General features: G+C 45.4%; 1 protein-coding gene across 9 annotated transcripts in view; it reads right to left on the bottom strand.

The window, feature by feature from the left end:
- The window catches only part of arhgap23a (Rho GTPase activating protein 23a), a 63,680-nt gene that overhangs the window by 16,448 nt on the left and 19,947 nt on the right, over positions 1-27,285 (bottom strand). For 2 of the 9 annotated variants that reach the window (XM_068718827.1, XM_068718829.1), the window contains exons 1-7: positions 16,475-17,910; positions 10,556-10,759; positions 7,614-7,638; positions 7,067-7,159; positions 5,034-5,112; positions 3,954-4,014; positions 768-2,409 (exon numbers count right to left, since the gene is read on the bottom strand). In XM_068718827.1, the coding sequence (XP_068574928.1) occupies positions 768-2,409; positions 3,954-4,014; positions 5,034-5,112; positions 7,067-7,159; positions 7,614-7,638; positions 10,556-10,759; positions 16,475-16,717 (2,347 nt within the window). In that variant the 5' untranslated portion in view covers positions 16,718-17,910. Of the gene's footprint in view, positions 1-767; positions 2,410-2,995; positions 3,247-3,953; positions 4,015-5,033; positions 5,113-7,066; positions 7,160-7,613; positions 7,639-10,555; positions 10,760-16,474; positions 17,911-27,285 lie in introns of those variants that run through there. The other 7 variants (XM_068718830.1, XM_068718832.1, XM_068718833.1 and 4 more) reach the window with 5 other exon arrangements.

Here is a 27,285-nt window from a genome sequence, read left to right as displayed (position 1 = left end):
TTTTGACTATTGACGACAAAGAGTCTACAGCCATGCTTGCCGCTCTGTGATGCTGTGCTTTGGCACGGTGGTGCTATAAGCTATATGCTAATGCTAGCATAGCATTATGCTCCCAATGACAATGCTAATGTTTATAATGTTCACCGTGTTCTATCTTTGTTTAGCGTGTTAGCATGTGAACATTTACCATAAAAAACTAATACGGTGACTGACTAAAAGACTAGAACACACACACACACACACACACACACACACACACACACACACACACACACACACACACACACACACACGATGTCAAGACTCCACCTCATTTCCTCAGCATGGTGAGGCGACCTTACAGACCAGGGGCAGGCAGCAGGATTAGGGAATTCCCATCAAATATGATTCAACCAAACTACTAATACTGTCTGTAAGACTGCGGGAAGTGCCTGTATTACCCAATGCAAACATTCACAGACAAACATGCACACACACAATCTCTCTAAGAGAATGGAAACTGCATCTGAGAAGAGCCTGGAGCCTCAATAGACAGACAACAAGGAAATTAAGGAAACACACACATTCCCCCAAACTCATAATTCTGTCTAAATTAAAGCTTCTGCATTTCATCTCAGTAAAGCTTTCACTAATATTCAATAAACACTCAGTGTGGATTACAATTTAGAATGGAAGCGATGAAATCTCAAGGTGAGTTGGAGTTTTTGAGAGCGGATTAAGGTGTAAGAGAAGCCACACGAGATGAAGCTCGTACATTCCTTGCTTACCTATGAAGGGGATCGAGGCCAGGGAGTCGTCCTCAATGGGGAGGGGGGCGAGGTTGCCGTTTGGTTTGCGTGGGGCTCCATCTCCCCTGGAACCAGGGGCAGGAGCCGCGTCCTGGGGATCAGGAGAAAATAAAGAGGGTTCTAGCCCGTCCATGGGCAGCGCGTAGTGAGGGTGACGCATGCCGTGGGCGTTCCTCCGCCCGGTTGGAGGTTTCTGCCTCAGCACCACTTCCTGGGTTTGTACCGCCACCGCCTCCGCCTGCCCCTCCACTGACCCTCGTTCCCTCTCGTGGTTTGTTGGCCTGTACGCTTTGTCCTGGGATTCGGGGGTGGCAGAGGCAAGGGGGGACGCGGCAGAGGCAGTGAGGGGTGCCGTTGTGCCCTCTGGGGGGCTGGTTTTAGGCGTTGGGTTCCAGTTCATGTGAGGGCCGGAGTACGAAGGGTCCCTGAAAGAGTGCGCTTGCTGCATGATCCGGCCCGTCTTGCGGTAAAAAGAGGGGCTGTAGCTGCGGTAGCCCACCGGCTGGTCGTCCATGCTCTGCCCCGGGGGGAGCCGCCTGCTCTGGGGGGCCGCCTGCTGGGACTGAGGCTGGGAGTGGGCCTGGGTGTGATTCTGGGGGTGGTGTTTAGAATGTGACTGTGCGTGTCGGGACATCGGAGGAGCTTGTGCTGCACCGAAATGGGACCCCTGTCTCGGATGGGCGTCAGTCCTGGGGGGCAGCTGGGGAGCCTGCTGGGGCCATGAGGGCCTCTCAAAATGAGGTGAGACCAGTCCAGCTGCTGCTCGGTCCAGCATCTCTAACGAGCGGCCGTGGCGATCGTACTGGGCTAGCAGGTTTTCAGAACGTGTTCGGGTGTAGTTGGTGGCAGTTGGGCCCCTACCTGGGGCCCCCTCCCAGTCTCCATAGGACCAGTAGGGCTCTCCCTGGGGTCCTGGTCCTGACTGCTGTAGTAACATCAGAGTGTCCTGGGAGGCGCTGTGTGGGAAGCCACCTGACCGCTGCTGCTGCCTCCTTGAGTCACTGAGCCGGTCCTGAGAGTAGCTGCGGTGGCGGGTCTGCATGCTGCGTCCTGAGCGCTCAGGTGCCTGGTTGTGGTACCAGGCGGAGAGCGCCTGCTGGCAGAGCTCGGTGCGACCATGGCTGAGCTGGGGCAGGGGAGGACTGGTCCAGGCTGAGCTGGACTTGCGTGGCTGAGCCTGAGAGGAGCCGGCAGCGTGGTGGTTTGAGTAGTGGACTTGCAGCGGGCTGGACAAAGGGCCTCCTGATGAGGAAGAGGAAGAGTAGGAGCGCCCCCTGGTCTGGCCCTGAGGCTGCTGGCTGGTCATACCGTACTGGATCTCCTCTGTGCGGTGGGCCGGGCTGCTGTGACCCACACCTCCTGGCTCTCCTGCCCGTCCTTCCTGCCAGCTGGCGGGGCTGCCCACAGTGGAGCGGTTGTCCAGGGGCGAAGAGGGGCTGGAAGAGCCTGGCCAACGACTCCAGTTATCCAGCTGGTTCTGGCACATGGAGCCAGACGGAGGGGCTCCAGCAGGGGTCGTGGCCTTGCTGTGTGGGTAACAGAGGGGAGGCGGTGGTGGGAGGTACTCGGCTCCCCCTGTGTAGGGTTCGTTGCCTGTCAGGTAGGCATCCTGGGAGTATGCCTGGGAGAGGGGAGGAAGATGGAAGAGAAGTGAGATAAGACAGAATGAACGCTTGAAGAAAAGGTGAGTGTGTGTGGCGGCGGCGACGACTCTAACTCATTTGCTCTCACGGTAAACAAGTTCGACAACAACGCTGACCAAAACACACTAAGACAACCTTGTGCCACCGTACATTACACAACAAGGCTTTAAGTGGAATGACCTCTCAGCTCAACCCCTTCACAGTTTGTCTCGAGGGCCTCTGCTCTGAACACAAACACATGCTAGCTAGCAAACTGCATGAACTGCCTCGAGCTAAAGGCACAACACTCACTGGAACCGCAGCTGGCAGCAAATGTCCCCGACAATGTTATGTATATGTACACACATACAGGATATGTATCCACAGTGTGGCACTTTAGGACTGTCCATTGCAAATAAACAAGTGTATAATCAACTGACTACTTCAATTGGCCACACTGTCGCGTTTAATGCATCATTTACAACTTCATAACACCAGAGGGACAAAAACATACTAACTACGATCCCTTTTCCACCCTCACCATTAAGTAAAGCTAAATCACACAAACACGTATTTAATGTATACCTGCACCAGCAAACAGAATCCACAATCTTTCCTCAGGTTGCGTGTTAAGCTCGTAGTCGCCACAAACAGTCACAGAGGAGGAGGAACGGAGGACGAGGAAGAAGACCACAAACACTCCTGCTGCAACAACCTGCCGCTCTTCTCCCAGACACGTTCAATCGCTTCCCTTGTTTTCTAGTACTTTTTGTCGTACGTTTGTTTTTTTTATCTGTTGTTTCTTGTTTCCTCTGTCGGATCGTTCCAAACTCCCTCTCTCCTCCCTCTCATTCTCTGACTTACTCCACCCTGTGGGAGTGTGGAAGGAGGCGCAGCACTGCTGATGTCATGCTAGGAATGCAGCAGATACAGGCGAAGCAGCGAGGGGAGGAGTGTCAGGACAGAGGAGTGGGTTAATAATGTTAAGATATGGCAGTTAAACGTAAAGAGAGAACCAAGCATTGGCCTCTTTTGACAGGGACACTAATGTTTCTGCATGTGTGACAAGGATCACTGAAGTCCGGTGATATCTGGTTTTGTGTGTTGACATGTTGCTCCGGGTTAATGGGAGGGGCGAGGGTTGATGCATGTCTGATCATGTGAGCGACCTGTGGAGCGACAAAAATGTGTTGTACAGTACATGGGTGTGTGAACGAGCAGAGAGACGTTTTTGTTTGGGTTTTTTTTAAATCTAAGCTTCGACAGTCACGATACCAGTGGCTTTGAATGAATCCGTGATGTAATCTAAATGCAGAGCAGAGAGCCTCTAAGTCACTCTGCAGCCATTCAAACAAAATCTCTACGTTCTTTGACAATGACGGGGAGAAGCCAGGTTAAACTCGGCAAACACGATTTCCTGCAGTATCCTAACATTAATCCAAAATCTTACAAACAATTTGCTTGTCAAGTATCTAAGTGTGCAATGCATGATGCGTGTGGGTTAGTTTGTTCAGAGAAGGTGCGTGAAAAATCCCATACTCACACTTACCAACTGAAGCACGTCTTCATCCTTTGGCATAATGGAGAGCTCCAACACACCTTCACTGTAAGACATGTACAGGGGAGGAAGAAGAGGGAAGGATGGGAAGAATGAAGACAAATAAGACGTAGAGTTGAAAAACAGGCTCACATCCAATATCCTGACCTGGTGCTTGATACGATTTAATTGTTCTATTAATCCTCTGACTAATTTATAGAAATGTTTAACTAAACTAAAACATCTGAAGTGGACACCAGCTGGGGACGCACAGAATCGATCCGTCGACGCTGTATCAGGCTTCATTGACTTCATTAAGTGGATCGGGTATCGGCCAGACGCAACCGATCCACATCAAACACGCTTTCATCACCGACATCATTCTAAAGTTCAGTGTTTCTGCCATGATTTACATTCAGTACTACACTGGCCTCATGCTACCTTACATAACAATGTTCTTAATAAGTTCCATGCTGTGAGGTAAACACATCTTTAGTTCGGGAGGCGAGCACCGGTATCAGATTGGGAGTTGGTATCAGCAGTCTGAGTAGAGGTATCTCATATCAGGAGAGTAAAAAGTTGGTTCGCACATCCCTAACACCAGCCACCTCTAACCTCCCTGTGGATTTTTGTGTCTAAAAGAAGGTCAGCGACTGATGAAGGAAATGAAATAACTGATAATAAAATGTCAGAATCTAATCCAAGCATTTGAATAGAAAAAGGTCACCAGGATAAAACCTTCCAGAGTCCAGTGTCACTTTTCCAAGACTCTAAATTCTCCTCTGGAGAGCCACGGTATCCGTCTTTGAGACCACGTAGGGCATCGTGAGTGAGGAGACTACGCTGCTTCAGGCTACTCTTTTTTGAAAAGGCAGAGCAAACGAATACTAGCGACTACGTGTATGTGTGTGTGTGTGTGTGTGTGTGTGTGTGTGTGTGTGTGTGTGTGTGTGTGTGTGTGCGTGTGCGTGTGCGTGTGCGTGAGTGTCACGTCGATGGTAAGCTCACAAAGAAAAAGCAAACAGATGGTTCCCTAAATCAACACACCGAAGGCTCGAAGTGCTGACAGGCAGGAGGAGGTCTTACCTGTTCTGGATGAGGGCTATCACCTGCGAGTACGTCTTTCCTAGAACACTCTCTCCGTTCACTTTCACCAGCCGATCCCCTGCAAGACACGGACATGTTATCATATCGTATCCGCCACATTTTACAGGTTATACAGGAGGTCTGGATGTTGGCCTTTGACCTCTCAAGCAGGTGCAAACATCCGGGCAAGAGAGACACGAAGCAGGGACCAAGGCAGCTGTCAAAACTGGAAAAAAGTTGTAATTTAATTTACAACAAAATCCTTTGTATTTACCGTACGTTCTAATGGCCAAGGTGTGTCTGATTTCAACAAAAGATGCCGGCAAAACATTAAGTCTATTATCTATATTAAGTGAGGCATACAAAGTGTTTCAGCCTAAAGGCCTGTTCACACCAGCGACAAAACAAAAAATTAAAAGAAAATACAGAATATTCTTTGATCATTTTTCACTTTGAAATCTTTTGCACCAAGACTAACAAGAATTATTCCTGTTTGGTCTGAAAAGACCATTCAAAATTAAACTTTGTATCATTATAATAAAAAGCAAGGCTCATTGTCTTAAAGAAAGCGTCTTTTGGTGACCTGCTAAAAAAATTGCACATCCATAACATTAGCATATGTTTAAAGTAGTCAGATTAGCAGTCAGTATGAATAAAACATAAAAGATGATGAGTCCAAGATAACATAAGAGGGATGTCAGCACAGCTTAGCGTTTCGTGAACTGACGAGCCAGAAAAAGTCGTTAGAGAACTGCGTGTTCACAGATTGTATGCCTTCATGGAGACTTCATCCAGGCTGAAACACATTCAAAGTGCTCAGACTGTGACTTTCTGGATGTGACAGCATGTGTTGGAGCATGCACACTGCAGGACTAGTCTGTTCTGTCTGAGCTGCTGGGAGAGCAGCAAGACACAACAGGAACACTTCAATAGCTCTGTCACATTCAAATGAATGTGAACATTGGAGTTGTCATACTGGTATCTGTATTATCTGTAAACTCTGAGTGTCGGATGTCACAGAGTTAGTTAAATGAGAGCAAAACTGAAAAAGCCTTATTTAGGCAGCAGTGGCCTGAAATTTAGGAGGGATTATTTAAAGTGACCTCACCTTTAAGGAGCAGGTAAATATAGTTGTGCAGTTCTGTTTCCTTCCACTCATAAATGTTTAGAAAGTCAAGTCTTTTTTTATTTTTAAACTGATGCTGATTAAGGGTAATCCATGCTTTTATTTTATCTTGTCTAGACTGTTGCAACTCTCTCTAGATCTGCCTCAGTCAAAAATCAATCTCTTGTCTCGTCAGCTTGTTCTAAATGCTGCGGCTTGAATTTGAACTAGCACTAAACGTATACGACCATATTAGCCCAGTCTTAGCATATCTGCACTGGCTACCAGTAAGACTCAGAGCTGATTTAAATACTTTACTGATTATTCTTAAAGCACAGAAAGGCCTAGCTCCTGGCTACATTGCTGACCCTTTAACTCGTTATGAGCCAGAATGCAACCTTAAATACTCAGGCAAGACTGTGCGCTGAAACGAACTGCCTGAGGAAATTAGACCAGCCAAATCAATTTCATCTTTTAAAACCCTTCTAAAAAAGGCTTTAAAAAAAAAAAAAAACAGGCTTTTATGTGAAGCACGCCGGATGCTCTGCCGTTCAGGAGTTTGGAATCGCTTGTTTTTCCTGCGTTTCTTTTATTCCACTTTTGTAAAGTTTTGATCTGATCTTAATTGTATCTCTGTTTAATAACGTTATTATGATTATTATAATTAATATTATCATCAGTTTTATTATAAACATTGTACTTCTTCTTATTTTAACGATTATTATTAAATCACCCAATGACGTTAAAAACTTGTCTCTAGTCAGGGAAAAATAATTCTTGATATAATCTATTGCCAACGAGAAAAGGTCTGTTTTTCTTCTTCTCTGAATCGGCTCATATCTGCAGCATCACGTGACCGGAGCGCTCCCCGACAGATTTACAATGCAAATCAGGACGTTCTTGCTCCTGCACCATATGTTCCCTTTACCTGTGCACAAGCCCGCTTGATGGGCCGGCCCTTTTTCCCTCACACTCTTCACAAATATGGTGTCCATCGGCTCCAGTCGACCTTTCTGATACCCTGCATGATGGAAGATAAAGAAGGAGGAGTGAAAAGATCAGAGATTGTGACTGCTGAATCGTAAAAAGAAAAGAAGAAAAATTCATGTTAACTTTAAAGAAATAAAGCTTTAGGTTGCTGCTGGCATACGAGAAGCTTTTGAGTAATTGTGTTTGTGATCTTCCTGGTCAGGGATTATATACTGGTACATAACAGTCTTTGCTTGTTATTGTTCTTATGTCATTATCTAAAATCAACTGGACTTGACTACTGGTACTTTAGATGCAGTGTTGCATAGCGTCCTATAGGGGGCACAGATAGGCTGCAGAGCAGAAGAGACGAGAGGGAATGCAGGAGATCCCAGTTCATTACATCATTGTTATCCCACTGTACAAGATTTAGTATTATTTAGTAGACTAGTATTTGTTGTCTGAGGAGAGGAGAGGACAGGAGAAAGAAAAAGAGAAGCACTTACCCTTTCCGTTACCATTCTCCTCATCCTGCAAAGAACAGAAACAGACAGAATCACTGCTCACGTTCAAGTCAAATTCATCCCTCGAGCCCAACAATGTTAATGTTTCACAGAAAAAGCTTTACTTTTGCTAACAACGTAATGTAGTTATCACTACTGACAGAACAGTCATAAAAGACAACCGGAGGGCCAAAAAATGACCCCTAAATAAATATGTGAGATTGATAAAAAGTTTGTTTTACTTTCATTTATTTGGTGAACATCTTGGGCTGTTTAGTATTTCACATTTAGGCAAAAAAACTGCTTTCACTAGGCAGGAATATTAACACGTTGATTCAGGGTTTACACCTTACTGTAGGACACAGGTCCTAACACATGGAGCAGCGGTGAGGGCTTTTACTTTACAGCATTGACACAAGCAGGAGTGCTTATGCTCCACCTTTTAACAATGAACTCAACACAACGCAACACAGTTTAGAATCTTAACTTCCCCTGATCGACCCCTTTCATAGTAATAATATGAAAAAAAGAGGTTGATCAATAATCAGTGTTAACCAGCTTCCTCGAATGCCGGTGACTTCCCTAGCATCTTGTGCCAAACATACTGAGACCGAAGTGTTTGCTTTTATGAGCTTTACATGTTGAAGTGCAGCTTCGACATTTCAGGTGACTTTCAGGTTCGACAGTCTGCAGGTACTCGTGACGTCATGCGTCAGAAATACACACAGCTGGTGGTGAGATTAGATAGCTGCAGTTTGTCTGATAATGTCCACACACACACACACACACACACACACACACACACACACACACACACACACACACTAAGCTGAGTGGACAGTTTGGGGTTAGGGGCACGGTGGGCTGATTGCTGCCTGGCTTTATGCTGCGCTGAGTGGGCTCATTCCTGGCTCTGTAGACAATGGTGGGGGGTTTAGAGGCAGAGAAAGAAGAGCTGCCGACCCCAGAATGGAGCTCCGAGCTGGGGACACTCGACAACTGAGCAGCCCTTAGTCTGAACACATCCGGGACAGAGGAGGAGACAGTGAGAGATGGGCACAAGAGTCTGGGCATCTGGGTCAAATACTGTCCCTACGGGTCCAGACCTATACAGTGTGAAGCAGCTGGAAGGGACTATTTGTAGAACTACACCTCCTAACATTAAACTCGCCCAAAATAATAAGTTTCATCTGGTCAATTGAGAGATATTTTAAGTTTTGTATAACGGCAATTTTGCTCATTGAAAAACAAAGATTTAATTCATTGTTCATTGTCTGGGCTGTCCCCAAAAACCAAATATGAAATGTCATTTGGTAGAAGAGGGCTTTCGTCAAAGTGACATTTCTGTCATAACTTAATTTAGATTTTGGATGTAGAAATTACACATCTCACAATCAGACAGATATCTTTCTTTCTGCAAAAGGTTTGTTTATCAGCAGTGTTTTTTGCAGATGCACAGTGCAGTTAGGTTGCGTTATTCAAATACATGTCCAAGCACCTGCTCTAGCCCCATGCATTCCCAGTTCAGTAGACAAGGGTAGTTGTAAACATATGCTGTATTTTTTTATATACATGTGCATTTATTAATTCGGCGGAAGTTCTTGTCCACAGTGAAGAATCAAAGCCACAGTTGATCAAACAGAGGCTGTCAAGTTTAAAATCCCACCTGGCACAAAGTTACAGGTTCATGCAACATGAAGGTGCATTGATTATAATTATTTATTATATTCTTAATTATTAGAACACATTAGATGGGGGAGGATTATGCCAGAAGAAGACGCACATTCAAGCTATTTTCAAAGAATGAATTGTGCTGGGACCACACAGTAGAAGGGTCTTTGTTCTCTAGATAATATAATTGAAGTCTCTTGAAGACTTTCAGGACATACAGACACCATGAAATAAATGCCCAATTGGGTCACGCACCCGGTGGGCCTCTAATTGGTCACTATGAGGGTAATTTGGGAGACTTCCACGATGGCTCTTCAGATAAGAACGGGCGGCTCTGTGAGTCCGATTGTCCCAAAACACCATGTGACCCTCGAGGCAGAGGAGACGAGGACAGAACCGAGGCCAAAGGCCAGCAGTGGGCCTATTGTCTGGGGCCGGCCTGGTACGGCCTGACTGCCAGAGAGTGGTACCAGGCTAAGACAACAGGCCTCATTCAATCTATGTTCCTATCTGCAGCTGCTGGATGGTGGGGTGGTACAATAATAATAATAGAGGCCTTGTTTCAGCTGGCTCACCCCACCCCAGCCTCCATATCCCTCAATTTCACATCTGGAGCCGTTTGCCCCCACACCTCAAAAGAGCTAAATAACCGCTCACTCACATAGAGGACGGTTCCAAAAGAGCAGAACAATCCGGAATTCACCAGAGACTAAGACTAGTGTGTACGAACTAAGGCCTGTAAAGTGATACTGAAAAAGAATGAAGACTTTTCAGTCTGTTTGGGTATGGAGGTCCTCGGAATGTCAGATTTTGTTGTTTTCACCAATGTAGTCTACAATGTAGTAGACATTTGTAGTCATGTCTTTTTTTAGTGTCCAAATCTTGTTTAGGATTGGCTTGCTCAGTATGTTGTCTCCAATCTGCTTGCTTTCTCCTTTTGTCTGCGAGTTAATTTTTAATCAGCTCAAACTCCCTGACCCTCGGCTCCGGTATGATTGGCTTTATCTCCGAGCTCAAATTGGCTCTGTCCTGGGTTCAGCAAGTTAAACGTAAGGCTTTTGGAAACCCTTTTAAATGCCAGCGAGGAAGAAATGGAGACCATGTGTGCTGTAAAAATAAACATGGAAGTTGAAAAAAAGAACTTCACGACACTTGACACTAAATAAAAAGGAAGAAAAACACAAAGCCCGTCCTTAAGACCGTATATATTTAACACAATTCAACATCTTTCAACATCCTGAAACTCAAATCTTTCAAGGACCTGCAGGTCTCACCTTGAGGTTGGTGTGCAGGGCCGACTCTGGAGGGTAAACGATGAAGTGGCGAAGTGTGAAACCAAAACCCAGGGAGTTCTTATGGAGGACCAGCGTCCGGGGACCCTTCCAGCCCACGCCGACCCCCTCCCTTCCCGGCCGGGTCGCCATCGGCGGCCGAGGGTTGTCACCGGCTGAGGAGAGACCATCCCTCCGCCCTTTGCCCTGTGGACAGACAGAGAGAGAGAGATTCAGGATATGTATATGTTTTTGATACGTTTAGATGGAAGGTTGTAAAATGGGTTAGAGTCCTGAATGAAGCTCAGTCTCAGAACAATATGGTCCATAAGCACATGTGGGTCCACTATCAAGGAGGGACACATCTAAACAGGACCAAAGACGCAAACCCAGTTCTGACATTGTTTTTTATCACAGAGAGAGAAAGTCCAGGGAGAATCTGAACTCCGCTCTCTAAATATCTCATTCCTGAAGCCGAGTAAATAAGCCCAGCTCGCTCAGCTGACAGACACACGTGAGAACTATCACCCTCCCGCTGCCCCGACGACCCACACCTGTCAGTCAAACGTCATCACCTGACCAAACAGGCGGGAGTGAGGAGGAGTAAGAGGAGGAGGTCTAGTCGTCTGTGGTTTAGTTATCCTGTGTCGCATGTTCACTATCAAACTTTTCTTCTGTCTCTGTGACTTAAAGGAGCAGATCTTAAATTTAGGAGACAGTCTAACACTATAATCATCTGTGTCGTCCCAACCCATCAGCAAATCAATCCCTGCGCCGTACCAACGCTTCAGCAAACATTATGCGTTGAAGCTCACAACAACTTTGATGAGCCATTAATCGTTCAAGTTATGTTTTATGCATAAATGCCCCAAATTCACTGGTTCCAGCTTCTCAAATTCAAATATGTGCAGGTTTTCCTAGTCTTCTATTACAGCTAACTGAATATATTTGAGTTTTAGATCACCGGTTGGACAAAACAAACTATCTAGATAAGACAACTTGGGCTGAGGGAAATTGTGAAGGCATTTTTCACTATTTCCTGACGTCTTGTACACCAAATGATTAAGTGATTAATTAGCAAATGAATTAAAAAGAAAATCAGGTTTAATATGAGATTTCCCCCATCCTACAAATATTACGATGATAGAGAATATGACTAATGAATATGGAAAAGGTCGCCATGATCAGAAGATAAATCTGAATTAATTCGAGCAACTAAACAGCCTTAGTCCACGAGGACACGGACAGACGGCTTCGTTTACGGCGCTCTAGGTGCAGTTTGGTGTGCATGTTTTTCCTGCCAGCATTATTCCGCCAAAGTAAAACAGAACAGAAAGCAAACTAGGTGCACAAGATAGCTGTGATCTGAAAGTTTGAAGCAAGTTTGGCTGATTCATGCATGCCTAAACGGTTTTCTATTTCTCTAAATTCAGTGTAAAGTGTGTGAATGTGTGTGTTTAGTTTATTAATCTGTCTAGACTACAAGCAGCAAACCACCCCCCCCTCCACACACACAAAATGAGCATCCCACGTTTCCCCACCTCCTGTTGCCCTTCCACACACTGATATGTAACACAGACACACAAACTTGACCCGACAGGCCTGGCAATGCAAGCCACACAACAACAGGAAGTGGCAGGCTAGAGGCAGGAAGTTTGATAGCGTTGTGGGATAACCAGATGCTCCTATAAATAAAACCGCTCACAGATCTTCTACTCTCCATCATGGAGGCCACTTCCACTCGTTCACTCACCTCACCTCCCTTCCACCTCCTCTTCCTCTCTCAGTACATGCTTTTGTGTGCTTACTCCTCTCCTCCTCTACTTTAAACATTCCATCCAGGGAAAAAGAGACCAAAAATAGGTTTGGACATTTAGATTTCTTTTTGAAATATGTTTCTATGACCTATACAAGTTGACACACAAAGCCTGATCCTTAGTCTGGCAGTCTAAACAATGTAAAGTAACCCCTGCTATTTTTATCAAAGAGGTGAGAATCCAGGCCTATTATGTGGCATGAAAACAGCATAAAAGAAGTGCTTGAGGAAGGAGGAATGTTTGGGGTGTCGAATATAAATGATAAAGAAAAAGAAAAGACAAAGAGTGAAAAAGAAAAAAGAGGAAATGAAAGAGCAAGAGGGTGAAAAGGAGGAAGAGAATTCCTCAGAGGGAGCGGTTTGGCTTTGACAAGTCGAAGCACACACTGTAACCGGCACAGGAGGGGAGGGAGCACCGAGAGAGTGAATGAGAGGAGAAGGACGAGGAGGACGGAGAGGAGGAGTATCGGGCCCCAGCGAGGGACAGGCTCCGGCACGCCGGTTTCGACCGCATGGCTCCTCCCGGCGCTGTGAATACCAAACCCTGTGATTACCCAAAACACACGGGGTCCGACTGGGTCTCTGAGCCAGCACAGTTTCCCACTCGGCTGCTCTGGACTAAGTGGGACGTGCGTCTCTGCTCGGCTATTCTGCCGAGTCGTCAGTCCACTGTTTAAAAAAAAAAAAATAAATAACCTTGACACGACCAGTTTGTCTTCTACCGGTTTCACCCAAAAACAAAAAATAGAGAGAGAACTTGCTGACGAGCTCTGGCCCCTCCAGATACTCTGTTTAACCAACAAGGCACTTGGAAAAAATGTTCTGTGGTTTTTAAGTATAAACTTGACTTCCTATGCAGGCTCAGGGCACAGAAAAGGGAAACCTTGCTCTTATTATTGACATTTGGTATTTCCTCCTCTCCTACGGGAAATTTATCCTTTTGCACCATTTTTGCCTGACACGTCCTCGTCTCTTGAAGCTAATTACAATAACAAAATAAACTCTGAATGCTCTTTAGATAATACAGAGCCGCGAGGGATCCCATTACCAGCTGAATGATGTCATTAAAACACACCGAAAAAAGCTGCCCTGAGAAACAATTGGATTTTAATATGCAGAGCAGCTTGTAATACCCCACACACACACACACACACACACACACACACACACACACACACACACACACACACACTTTTCCCTGTGGTTACATCCCTTCCTAATTTCAATTAGAGAGCAGATCATTAAGATGCATGACTGAAAAGACTAAATATAAGTGGAGAGCAGAGGATGTCCTGCTGATAGGATTATAACACGTCTGTTTACTTAGAAATGTAAATCTATAACACCTTGTGCCAAAATCTAGAGTTCCATCAGCTTGATAAAACATAAAAAAAATGTTAAAAAATAAACAGCGTGGGTAATAATCTTTCAGAAAATCCAGTAAAATTAGATTTTCTGTTTGTAAGAGGCTTTTCTAGGACATGACGTTATTGTCATGCTGCAGTCCTAATCATCAGTAACAGCGTACATGTTGGTTAACACACACACACACACACACACACACACCTCTCCTCACTCCAAAGCAGTACGCAGGAATGCAGCCGGGCTCCTGCTACAACCCCAGCAGGGCCAGAACAACAATGCCCTTTTAAACAGCTGAGAGCTGCAACCTGTTTGAAAAGTGGAGCTTTACGGACGCTACAAATGCTGACGGGCCTTTAATCCTGATAGCTGTAGCTGTCTGCACCCACGACCCCCTGAGCCGGGCTGCCAAGAGGGAACGGGAGAGGGACTCTGATGATGATTCATGAACTCACCGGCCACATCGCCGCACCACCTCTGCAGGTCTATTTGGAGATGAGTGTATGAATGTCCCGCTGTGCTCTCAACACTCCAACCAAAGCACCCAACCTGCAGTTAGACCCGTGGACTCAAAATAAGGACATGCAGCACAAGTTCAAATGCTCCACATCGCACAGTAATTTACATAACAACACGTTTTATGAGCCACGCATGTGAGGCTTTGTGTGTGTGTGTGTGTGTGTGTGTGTGTGTGTGTGTGCACGCAATATGAATAAAATATGTGTGCTCAGAAACCAGTTCAACCCCATTGTCGGCTCAACTAGGCCAACAGGTGATGTTGCAATATCGGTTAAACAGGGTGTTCTACTTGAACAGAAAAACATATTGTCCTTTTCTTTTGTTTGAGTGACACCTGCCTCACTGCCACTGATGACTCTGGGTTTTGCTCAGGAGGAGGAGAAGCAACAGTTTCAGAATACATTTTACAGGATGACTTGGTAGCTCAGCGGGCAGAGTTGGTGTGAGATGACAAGTTTAAATCCTTCCTGCTTTACGGGAAAGAGCCACAAAAAAAGCTTATTCAGTTATGATTTAGATGCATTTTATGGAACTGCTTTTCTTTACACTTTATGACCTAATTGACATGAAATAAGTTAATTGTTTTTCTTTCATGTAGGTGTTTCTATATTATTCTTATCAATTTGACTTCATCTTTTCACACTGTGAGGGCTGCTGCCGGTAAATAAATGCAAACCTGACAACAAAAATCTGCTCGCGGTACAAAGATGGAAGCCGATCCTGTGACTACCAAGGAAGTCTTAACGAAATTACTTCAAACAAAAATCGCAGCCTTATAACCGGACATAGCGATAAAGAAACTGCATGATGTGAGGACCTCTCTTTATAACAAACATCTCTCTCTTTAAACAGAACTGCGTACATCGTGTGTTTGTCCCAGCTGTGTTAATACAGCCTCTCCTCCCCCCCCACACACATTCCTGATTGTGGCACTGTGTCATCGGGGGGTGGGGGGGAGGATGCTAACAACCAGGAGAAAGGGTTAAAAAGAGGAGGTGATATTCCACATAAATGAGATCATGTGGGGAAGAGATGCCCTGAATTCTTAGGGCATTGTGGGGGGGGGGGGCGGCGCAATCACACAGCTTCCACAACCCCTCGCAAAAAGCAGCCCCTCCCTTCATCCGCCTTTAGCCGCTAATTAGAAACCCCTCCAAGGAACGAGAGGGTCGATATGCCACACGAGCAGAATCACACGGACTAAATCACATACAACAACCATAGTATATAGCATTGTATGCAAGATACATAAGGAAATGGTCTTATAAGAAATTAAATGATGAGTAATTTAATGATTGTACTTAAAAAAAAAACAACTATTGATTACCACTAGTTCAATCCCATCACACCAAATAATCAGGAGAACCAGAACAAAAGAATGTCTCATATACCATCTACTGCCAGAATAAACCAGCCCACAGCGGAGTAACAGTTGACGGACATGTTTGAAGGGACGATGTCCTTAAACTGTGCATCTCAATCCGTCAACACAAAAGTGCCGCCACATTGTTTCCCACGAAGTCGAAGACACCGCCAGTGGCAAACAGAAACAGCCTGAAGGCAACGCAACTTTCTGCACACTGAAAGGTTAAATAACCTGTCAGCAGCTGAGTGGTTACCAGACTTCAAACAATGGGAACAGTTACACAGATGTTCTGTTTACATGCGTGACTGACAACATCCCACACGGCGGTTTCTGGAGTTTTCTGTCGATATCACCGAGCGTCATTTTATTTCTGGAGAGCCACAGAAAAAAAAATGTTTTGCATGATAATCTTAGTACGCAGAAGGCAGGACGGGCTGCTTACACTGTCGTCTCATTTAGGATGATTAGACCATTAATTGATTAGTTGATTGACAGACACTTAATCAATGATCAATTGGTTGTTTTAAGTAGAAGAATCATCCAACAGCTTCTCCAATGTGAGAATCTGCAGCTTTTTTAAAACTGATTCATAACTAATAAATAATTAGAAGATGTCAGGAGCCTTATTTTCTGGTGTTTTAAAAGCGAAACAATCAATTAATCTGACAAACAACCAATCAATACCTGCTCTGGAAATGCATAAAAACCATCCATATCAGACTATTTTTATAGCTTCCTACTAAAACATTTCATTTGAAATCAATATGAACGAATCCACCGATCATTTAACTGCAGCGACAGACTGATGCTTTGAATCAATGACTCCACATCCGGCCACCAGAGGAGGACCCGTCCTTACCCTGGGATGGTGACAGCTCTGGCTGCGTCTAGTGGGCACGGTGGGCGGCGTGGGTGGCGGAACTGAACCCGTGGCACTGCGGAGCACCGCCAGCCAGATGCAGCGAGGCTCGGGGGAGCTGCAGTCCACCCCCACCGGGTTCTGGAAGCTCCAGTCAGGCCCGGCCTGCGAAGGGCACGGGAGCATGGCAGCGGGCATCGGGGCGTGGAGTTCTCTCAGATCCGCATCCCTCAACGCCCACATGGGCTGCTCCACACACACACACACACACACACACACACACACACACACACACACACACACAGGCTACACAAGCTTGTGGACCAAGTCCAGACGCAGAAATACAGAAGATAGGGGTGGTTTTAGTGGAGCTTTCGAAAAATCCTCCCCTGGGCCTCTTCAGTCAATCAAGAGTGTGAACTTCCCGTCTACTGGCTCCACTCCATCGCCGTCAGAAAGTTTAATCCCAATAGTTCAACATCACAGCCTCCTGACCTCCGGGAATGAGCTCTCCAAATCTCTCACACACATACACACACACACACACACACACACACACACACATTCAAACACAGAGAAAGCAGAAGGTAGGCTCCCGGGCAGCAGATGGAGGAGTGTGTGTGCGGCGCAGGCATCAGAGGTAGGTCTGGTTTCGCTACAGACACACACACAGAGAACAACTGACAGCGTCCCTCCCGTTGGTGTCCGGTGATGTTCTGCATACAAAGCCACTCTGTCCACCCCCAAAACACACACCGCTGTCCCAGAGGGCTGGATCCTCTGTCTCTCCTCCCTCTTTCTCTCTAGTGCCAAACAAATCCCTTCATCTAACTGTCATCTCCAACCAAAACTTTCTTTATCTCAGCAAGCATCTGCCTGCAATATCATCCCTCATTCTTGTCACTCCTTTTCTGTTTTGCTTTCTCTTTCTTCCTTGTTTTTTGTTCCTCAATCCAGTATCCAAACGATCACTCCCTCCCTCCGCACGAGCCGGTCCGACAGTCATCAGCAAACAAACAACTGTAATGTACAGTAAACTGGAACTCAGTTTGACCCGAGAACACTGGACATCGCTGGGGCCAGACGTTGGAGGCGAAGGGGGTCCAGATGGAGGTATCCCCTGTCGGCTAAATCCACTAGATTGTTGTAGACGAAGCCGCACGTGTGCTGCATGTGTGTGTGTATGAGAGCTACACAAACACAAGTGACAAAGCTGTGATCCAGGCGCTAAACTCCACAAAAGCTGGCCCTGCCTCTGCCGCCTCCCCTCCACCCAGAGGGGAGACCCGGAAAAAAAAGAGAGAGAGAAAGAAAGAGGCCAATTTACAGCACAAAGAGAAAAGAAAACATTTGCCTTGCTGATGTGTTCACTGTCTCACTCCCTTTCTTTTTTTTTTGCATAAGAGGGGAAAATAGAGGAGAGATGATAATGAGAGAAGAAAATGGAAAAAAAGATGAGAGTTAAGAGCGCTCTCAAAATAAAACGGCTGCTACTGGATGTCAAGATGACCTCTTCTCCAAACTCTCTCTCTCTCTCTCTCTCTCTCTCTCTCTCTCCTCTCTCTCCTCTCTCTCTCTCTCTCTCTCTCTCTCTCTCTCTCTCTCTCTCTCACAGGATCCACCCATATGGCACAGTGACACCTAAACACCACACCACTAAATCAATCAGAGAAGTGACCTCGCCCGCCTGGCAGAGTTCTCACCAAACAGCCAGGTATCCAGGATCCGTGGAAGAGCGGCAGACAGGTGACCATGTTGTTTCAGACGACCGACCTTCCCCTCCAACGCTCATCGCTGTCAACACACCGAGCATCCGTTAACCAACGAGGTTAGACAGGTTTCACCTGCCGTACAGCGGGACAAGTATGAACTCGACTGTCGGCCCAGAGACTGTACCCTCTGGATATACGAGAACACACACTGCAGGCTTGAATAGTTTGAAAAGATTGATGAGAAGATAAATAAAAAGAAACGTAATCAAGAACATCGGGCGTCTCGATGCAAATATTCACTATTATATAAAGAGTGATCACTTATGAGATGATTTTAGGTTCTAACCTCATGAGTTGCATTGTTTTTAACTGCTTTCTTGCTTTATTTCCGTCTCATTTTATATACATAGAAAACAGACTAAGAGTTTGTATAGAAATAAGTGTTTTGTGCTCTGCCAATGATTCATATGCAGTTACAGGAAACTTAAAATAAATAACAAAAATATTGCTGAGAAAATCGCCACTTTAAAATAACTACTTGTTATACAACATGTTGGCCAACCATATAGGAAAACAAAAGTGTGTGTGTAGTATCGGCCAAGTGCCAAAACCCTGAATTCCTACACTTCCCATAATGCAACTCAATAGTGTATTTCATTAAAGACCTCCTTGCCTGGTAAACGCTCCCATGTCACTAAAAGTCAATGCCCTCAAGTTCAACACAGACTTTCCATCCAAGACCAACTCCAAATAACCATAATGATATTAAAGTATTAAAGTGTCCGTTGAAGTACGGTGTGTTTATTACTCGTTTTACTTCTGCGTGGAACTATTGAAATGTTTCTTTGGCAGAAAGCTGACTCAGTAATGTCTCAGCAACGTCGCTTTAAGTTTTGCGAACATCAGCTAATAGTAGCCAATAAAAGCGACCACCTGTGGCTGTAGCAGCAGAACACCTGAGTGTGTTGAACTGAGCAATGTTGCCTTTCAATGTTTCTGAATTCCTCTTTTCGTTTGTGAGCAACGTTGTGTTAAGTTACACAGCGTCACTTTAAAGGATCGTTCTTTTTTTAATGATCCCAGACAAAATTTTGCTGGAACGACACTCCACTTCATCCCTGGTTGAAACACACACACACACACACACACACACACACACACACACGCCACATGTGTCCTACTGAGTCACAGCCGAGTATAAATAAACCAGACTATGTAATTAGGGTTCCTCATAAAGTCAGAGGACTGTGGCTGTGGGGGGTTACTCTTCTCTCTCTGGGTTCGACGCTCCGCCCCCTTGGAGAGAGTGGATCACCGGCGCGCACAGAAGGAGGTTCGATTCTTATCCAGGATTAAACCACAACCGTGTGCGAGGAAATCGCAGACGTCTGCCGGTGCGTACAGCAGCCGGTGCGTACAGCAGCAGTTGGCTCACTAGCGTATCTCTAGTGGAAAGTCAAGAGTTTAATATCTGAAAATACACAAGCGCTGTTTTTTTTTTTTTTTTACAATAACAGTTAGTTTTGGCAAGAAGGGAGCGGTGCCTAATTTGGAAACAAAAGGGTCTCTCTCTGTTCCTGCTCGTTGCCATGAACCATGGAGGCGTTTACAAAAAGAGGACGAGCGTGAAGCCGGGGGTTGACAAAAGAGAAATGAACAAAAAGGCGTTGAGTTACAGTTTACATGGAGGAAACACAGTCACACATGAAGAGTTGTGACAATAGCACCAGTGTCCCACACCGTCTACTGTTTGGCCGAAGCGTGCCCGAGCAGGCCACGCATCCATCGCCTGCATGTGGGCCCGATGTACATCACTGCACCACATCGCCCTTATCCGACTGTCTGAATGCTGAGAAAACACACACACACACACACACACACACACACACACACACACACACACACTGCACCCTGGAGACGACGCATACTTCATATCAGTTATTTCTTTTATTTATCATAACCTGGCAGCTCCAAGCTCTTGAAGGCAGGAAATCAAAGGCCGACGCGTGCTGCTAGTCTCCGAGGAGCGATGCTTCGTCCCCTCCCCCTCTGCTCTCTGATAACAAACACATCAGTGGGAAAGGGGAAAGGGGTGAGGAAGGATGGAGAGAGGAGGCAGTGCAGGTTACAGTGGAGCGTGGTTGTCGGTGTAACGGACAGATTGGTTTTGGTGATGTGTTTTAATCCCCATCACACTCATAACATGACCGCGGGCCCACAGATTAACACACAGAGGGCCTCCCTCTATTTTTTTTTTTTTCCTACTGCGAGTGCCTCGCGAGACAAAACTAAATTTCTCCGACGACACATTAAATCGCATAGGTGTGAGGAGGAGGAATAAACTGTGGCTTGAGAGGAAATACACAGGAAAGAGAAGAAGGCCGCTGAGTGAGCCTTTAGTTGGCGTGTCACAAACAAACCAGGCTGCAGACACAACGGTGGGGTGTTTTCTCTAAACACAGGCTGCCACAGCTCAGAAAGAAACACACGGTCAGTCAAGGACAGGCTGCGGTTGGTGCTCACAATGAAACTTCCGAAAAACAGGACACAACAGCGCCAAGAAGGACACGAAGGACCATTTATACCAGAATACCAGAATCTGACTCTTTAAAAGATAAAAGATGAGTTGAGAGAAGCCTCCTCAGCTCGGAGTGTGACTCCTGTCCCCCTACTGGTGAGAGACGCACAGCACTGACACACTGCTGACTCAACATCTGGCGTGGGAGGTTTCATGTGTTGAATTATCTGTGTCATCACACTGTTGCTATAAATGACAAAAAAAAAGAACCACAAAAATGTGCATGATGCACAGCGACGGATTCCAACGTCCCAAAGGCTTCACAACGTAAATCTGAGGGGGAAAATGATGTGAGTAAGTAAACATACTTTCTACACAAAATTAGCTTCATTTCTCCAAAAAGCAATTTTTTTTCTTGCGTACGAGACGGTTTTAGCCTGTCATGCCTGTATAGGACACTTTGGTTGAACTGCTGATAGCTCATAGACATACTGGACCTGTAAGAGGTGAGGACCTGTCCATTATAAGGAGAGACAAGCCCTTAAGGTTCAAAGCAGGGCTGGGTATCGTTTGAATTTTGAAAAAAAAGTGCGTTGTCTAAATAAATACAGCGTAAAGTCAGACAGGTTTCCTGGTTTAAAATCAGAAAATATCTGCTCAAAGAAGGAAAAGCCTGAGGAACAGAGAAGGCATTTGATATTGACCCACTGATGTTTGGTGTTGGACTCCATCCCACCGTCTAGACAGACCAGTAATCTGGATTCTATGGGGCCAAAAAAAGGGACACAGCTGTTTCAAGCAAGTTAATTTTAACATTAATCTCCAGTAAATCTCAGTGCCACAGAATCTATTGGCCTACTTGGCTGCAGTCAGAGGAGCAGCCACTAGAGGGCAGCTGCAACACAGAGTCTGACAGCAGATGGGTGAGACAGTGGGACGCATGGGACAGAGCAAAGGGCGGGGACTCAACATGCAGCCACATTCAGCGCTACTTTTTTGCTGCAGTGGCTGGCATCGGGCTGCGTGTGCACTGTGCAGGGTGAGTCGACCTATGAGCAGTTATTTGTGCCCTTGTGTCAGTTACTAATTAATAACATCTGAGTGTGTGTGTGTGTGTGTGTGTGTGTGTGTGTGTGTGTGTGTGTGTGTGTGTGTGTGTGTGTGTGTGTGTGTTGGGGGGGTGGTGGAGACAGCGCATGGAGATCATGGAGGTCACACCTGCTGTGGGCTTTTGAGGTGGAAACAGTCTCTGGAAGTCCAGAGATGAGAGCAGGTGGACTCAGACAAAATGTGCGAGGGTCAGATATCCCATCAACCCACAGCTGAGGGGGAGCTGGGTGGTCCTCCTCCACCCCCCCCCCCCCCCCCCCCCCCCCCCCCCCACACACACACACACACACACACACTGACTGACCAGGACTGATACAACAACAACAACAACAACAACAACAACAACAACAACAACAACAACAACAACAACAACAATGCAGTTTACTCCTGCAGTCAGGATTAAAGCATTAAAGCAGCCCACCTGACCGTGTGCTCCTCCTGGAGAAGCTAACGCATTATGCATACATTCTTTACATGTGCTTGGTGTTGCTATGGGAGTCCTGACAGCGTGGAAACAATAATCACTCTCAATTCACCTTTATGTCACCCCCTCACACATCCAAATATATAATAAAATTGATTGTGTAGGACACAAACCACAGTCCATCCATCAGTACACGCGCTGACATTCTGCTGAAACAATTACTCCAGTACTACAACTAACGATTACTTTCATTGTCAGTTAATCTGGTGATTATTTTCTTCATAATTCAGGCGATAACTTCAATTTCACAGAAGATTGAGAAAACAAAGAATAGATTATCAAAATTAATTTTCTGTTGATCGACTAATCAATTTGCTAATTGTTTCAGCTCTAAATTGCTCAATTAGATAAATTGATGGCTAAAGTAATTTATTAAGCAAATATGATAAACATTTGCTGACTTCAGCTTGTTAAAATGTGAGGACTTGCTTCACTCAGACTGGTTTGAGACAAAACAAAACCAATTTAACGATGTTACAGTGGCCTGTTGGTTATTTCTAGTCCAAGCTGACGTCTTCAAATGTCTTCTTTTGTCTGACCAACAGCCCAGAAAACTACAAATATTCAGGTTACAGTGATATAAAAGAGAAAAAAGTCAATTATTACCAAACCATTTCATGATCTGTTTCAAAGATACATAGATAATAATCAGCCCTAATGTAGACATGACCAGTAGATAGAAGTTGACGAAAGTAAACTGCAAATCCAAACAGAAGACAAAAAAAACCTTCTTAATGGGATTTATAACACAAAAACCTGATGCGTCCATCACGCAACATCTGCCACAAGGGAACACGGGATATGGGGGGTAACAGATGTTAGAAGGTGAACACTGGGGGAGAGAATAAAAAAAGGGGGCAGAGAGTGATCTACAGCAGAAACCGGAGTGAGGAAGAGAAGGCAGATGGTGAAGAGAGAGCAAAGACATGTGCACATATTTACTCACAGATACACTCTAATTACCTTCCATACATTCACTGACTCTATAGAGGCTAGACTGCATGACTAGAGGCTAAATGACAGTTATTTGCTACCATGCGTGTCGGTCACATTCTGTGCAATCCTGGGATGTTGATGAATTATTAAATGCTATTAGAGTTGTATTAGTGAGTGTGTATGTTGGGGGAGGGATCTGTCGCATAGGAGCCTTTGACCCCGTTTCATAAAGCGCAGCAACGTTTCGTAGTCGCGAGATTTGCGCAAAAGAGCGGCAGCAGTGATACTGATGCAGAGAACCACAGCTAAATAACACACCCATTATGTTTCCTTGCCCAGTGAGTGGAGAGATGGTGCTCCACTTTAACCTAATTAGCAGGGAGTGTCTCCTTTCTCTACGCTCAGGACACATCTACAACTAAACAACTCAAAAGGAAGAGAAAGCTGCATGTACATGTTTTACTCAACTCAAGTTTTGTACACCTCACATGCCCCCCCCCCCCCCAGCAAAAAATTACTACAATTGCAGCAAATTTTGACACCGCTGTCTTCAACCTATTCACAGTCACCCATCAGGTCCAATGCTGACAGTTGCCAAGAGAACCAACAAGGTGCCTCTGTTCCAGCATGAGAAGAAACCCTGCAGGGAGACAACGTTAACGGCAGAGACATGTACGCTCATTATAGGTGCGGAATTGGTTTTCAGGGCTGAGAGTGTGATGGTTCAGGTCTTCTCTTACAATGGTGCCTTCAGGATCATTTGATACATGTTGGATTTTTACAACTTCAATCTTTAAATCGGGAGCTAGTCAGTAGAAACTGAATTATAAATTTGAAAACTCAACCGGTGAGCGTCGCAAAAATGAATAAACTGCAGACGGTGTTTGTTTTCCTTTCGTGCTGAAGCAGCATGAAGAACCGACAAATCTGTTCCAGTTAAAAGGTGAGATGTCTTTTCACAGTGCGTTCTCACATTCAGCCGAAAACATGGACACAGAGACAGACCACAGCTTCCTGCTACATCCTGCTGCTTCTGAGGCTCACAGTGAAGCAGTGGTTGGGTTTTTGGTGCAGCTGTACTTTCTCTTGAGCAGATACATCTGTCTCCAGATATATATATATATATATATATATATATATATATATATATATATACACACATATATATATACATATATATATATATATATATATACCATGAAGCCAATGACGACATCTGGCAAAAAGCTAACCCTGATCCTCTTGCACTGTACCCCCCCTTTCCTCCTCTCGTCTGTACGACCACAACCGCTGGGAGCAATCAGAGCGTCACGTCTGAGCTCCGCTGCAATAAGAGCCCCCCCCCCCCCCCCTTCTTCTTCCTTTTTTTTTTGCCTCTTCTCTTTCTTTCCTGGTTGTTTTTCAGGAGCAGGCCTCAGCAGCAGAAAACCACAGGGCTCCAGCAGGCCTCCCGATTCTCTCTACACCCCCCTCGTCTACGTCTGGGCGAGGGACCGCCGTACTTGGAGCCCCCCTCTTTCCTCTCCAAGCCCAGATATATTTAGCTCATCTCTGCCTCTGTGTCATTAACAGATGAAAATTATAAGTTTGGAACTGGAGGATGACGTCGCTGTTCTCCTTGGCTAACGATGGAAGCTGGACCTTAGGCGTGCATCTCAGCCAAACCGGGCAGCGGTCCAACATTTGGGGCGCGGTGGAGGCGATGCTGAGCCGGGTTGGGAGGCTAACTGAGCCAGAGAGGAGGAGAAGAAGAAGAAGAAATAGAGAGAGAGAGAGGGCAGGACTGCAGATTGGAGTGTTTATTAGAGCAAGCGAGATGGCCTGCCTGCCTCCGACAGCCCTGGAGTTTCCATTTGAGGTCATCTGGTTTTTACATTCCTGCCATGCACCACCGCTCACACAAGTCCTCCATCGCTCTGTTCGCACAGGATCGTACAGTCCAGCGATTCTCAAAGTGGAGTCCGGGGGTGTACAGGAGCCATTTAGGGAGCCTTCAGAGCAGCGGAGTGGTTTCATTTCATCTAAAATACCTCCTAATGAGGGTCCCACCGACAGATCGTGGTCTCCTGAGAATCTGTTTCTGGGTGTTTGGGGACTATTGATGTGGAAATATTTGATAATTGTTAATATATATACACTGCTTTTAAAAGACTCGTGACACGGCTGGACAAATCCACAATTTAAGAGTTTGAGACCGTCCCAAATTTCAATGTTTCCCAACCCTCATGACTCTCCGCCGGCTCACGCTGACCTCTTATAGTCCTGAACAAACGGTGCCACTGGGCGAAAGACATTCATACACACATAATCAATCACTGGGCCGACAAACCAAATCTTCTCTCCTGTAAAATCTACATTTTCTCCAATCTAGTCGAGTCCGAAGACCAAAGCAAAGACGATCACATGCGATGCAAGGAAAACTCAGGAAGCGTGATTCTTCTGGCATCAACATGAGCTTCTTTTCTCACACTGTAGGGAACTGATGAACCTGGACTTGAAATCCAAAACGCTGCTGGCCTCTGCACCCTTCCAACTGCTCCTTCCTGTGACACACTGCGGACTGGAGAACCATCTCTGGAGGACAGGGATGCTGCTGGCGTTTGTTGTTTGCTGGATGTAACGATGTGATCCGTATGCCGGGTTGTTTCTGTGCTTTTAGCCTCTGTCACTCTGCGTTAGCGGCCTTTTAATGCAGGGGTGACACCGACTCAGAGTCTGACATTCGCCCCCGCAGAAATAAACCGTCCACTGTGGTTTCATGACCAGAAAAAAAAGGTCAGACCTCGAGCGGTCATGGCTCTTGGTTGTCTCCCGGCTTTGGCTGCCCAGTGGGAAGACAGCGATGGACTGTGACTGCAGACATGAGAGTCTCACAAACACACATGGTTTCACTCGGTTATTCAGATGAAAGACACACTGGCACCGCTTAAAGCGAAGAGGAACGCTAATAGAAACATACCGTCCTGTTAGTTTTCATTCTGTAAACTGAGCAGGCGGAGAAGAAGGGAGCGGATACACAAGAATCATACCAAAACAAACCTTTTATGGCACAAACTTGCATAGAAATACCTCACGCTTTAAGGATGGCATTTCTAAAAAGCACAGCTGAGTCAAGATAAAAACATCTACGGCCGCAAATTCAGAATTTTTTTTTTAGCAACGACAGCAGTTCGAAACAGGAGTATCCAGAAAGAAGATGACCAAAGAAGGAAACAGAGAGAAGATCTATGCAGGACAGCAAAGACACGGGGGAAATTAGAAAACAAGAAAGCTGGAATTTGGAGGGAAAAAAAGAAAAAGTAACCCGTCAAAGAGGAGGGTGACACACAGAGGAAAGAAAAAGAGAAAGAAGCTGGAAGAGATGCAAGCGAGAAAACAAGCTCTGATTATATTTGTATATTTTGGTTGAGGTGTTTCCTCTATGCCTCTTAGCAAACCCACAAAATAAACAGAGCTGCTACCTGTTTAACTGCAATTAGCCACATTACAAATTATGCAAGATACACCAACACACTTTGGAATAATGTGGAGTAAAGTGAGGCTTATTGCCAAGTTTGATTAAAACAGAGAAACCTTTGCTGCTGACCATGACGTGCTGCCAATAGATTATAATACGTTCACGCAGGTGAGTAACCTGGCTGAATCAAAATACCATATCCAGGGTGGTTCTTTATTGTAAACAGTATGCAAATGCACAACTTGAGGGAGAAACACAGTATTGTGAAGGCTACTGCTATTATATTCCTATAAAGACCCAAATTGTTGCCTGGAAACCTCATAGAGACAAGAAGCCTGAAAGCCACTGTGTCTGGTCAAGAAATCATATCAGCAAGTAACTTCCTGTAACACAACTTGGATGTTTTCTACATTTCTGTTTGTGTACAAATTAAACAAACAAGATGTAACGAGGTGCTGTGGACAGGGCCATGCTAGCTGTTTCCCCTTACTTCAAGTCTTTATGCTAAGCTAAACTAATCGCGTGTTGGCTCTTGCTTCAAATTAGCGTATAGATATGCACATATCCCTTGGTAAAAAATAAAGCAGATAAACT

The sequence above is a fragment of the Cebidichthys violaceus genome, unplaced genomic scaffold (genome assembly GCF_023349555.1).
Source record: "Cebidichthys violaceus isolate CVI_PGR_0920_01 unplaced genomic scaffold, fCebVio1.0.p SCAF_23, whole genome shotgun sequence".
NCBI lineage: Eukaryota > Metazoa > Chordata > Actinopteri > Perciformes > Stichaeidae > Cebidichthys > Cebidichthys violaceus.
Note: the sequence above shows the minus strand (reverse complement) of the source record. Positions and strands in the feature narration are given on the sequence as shown.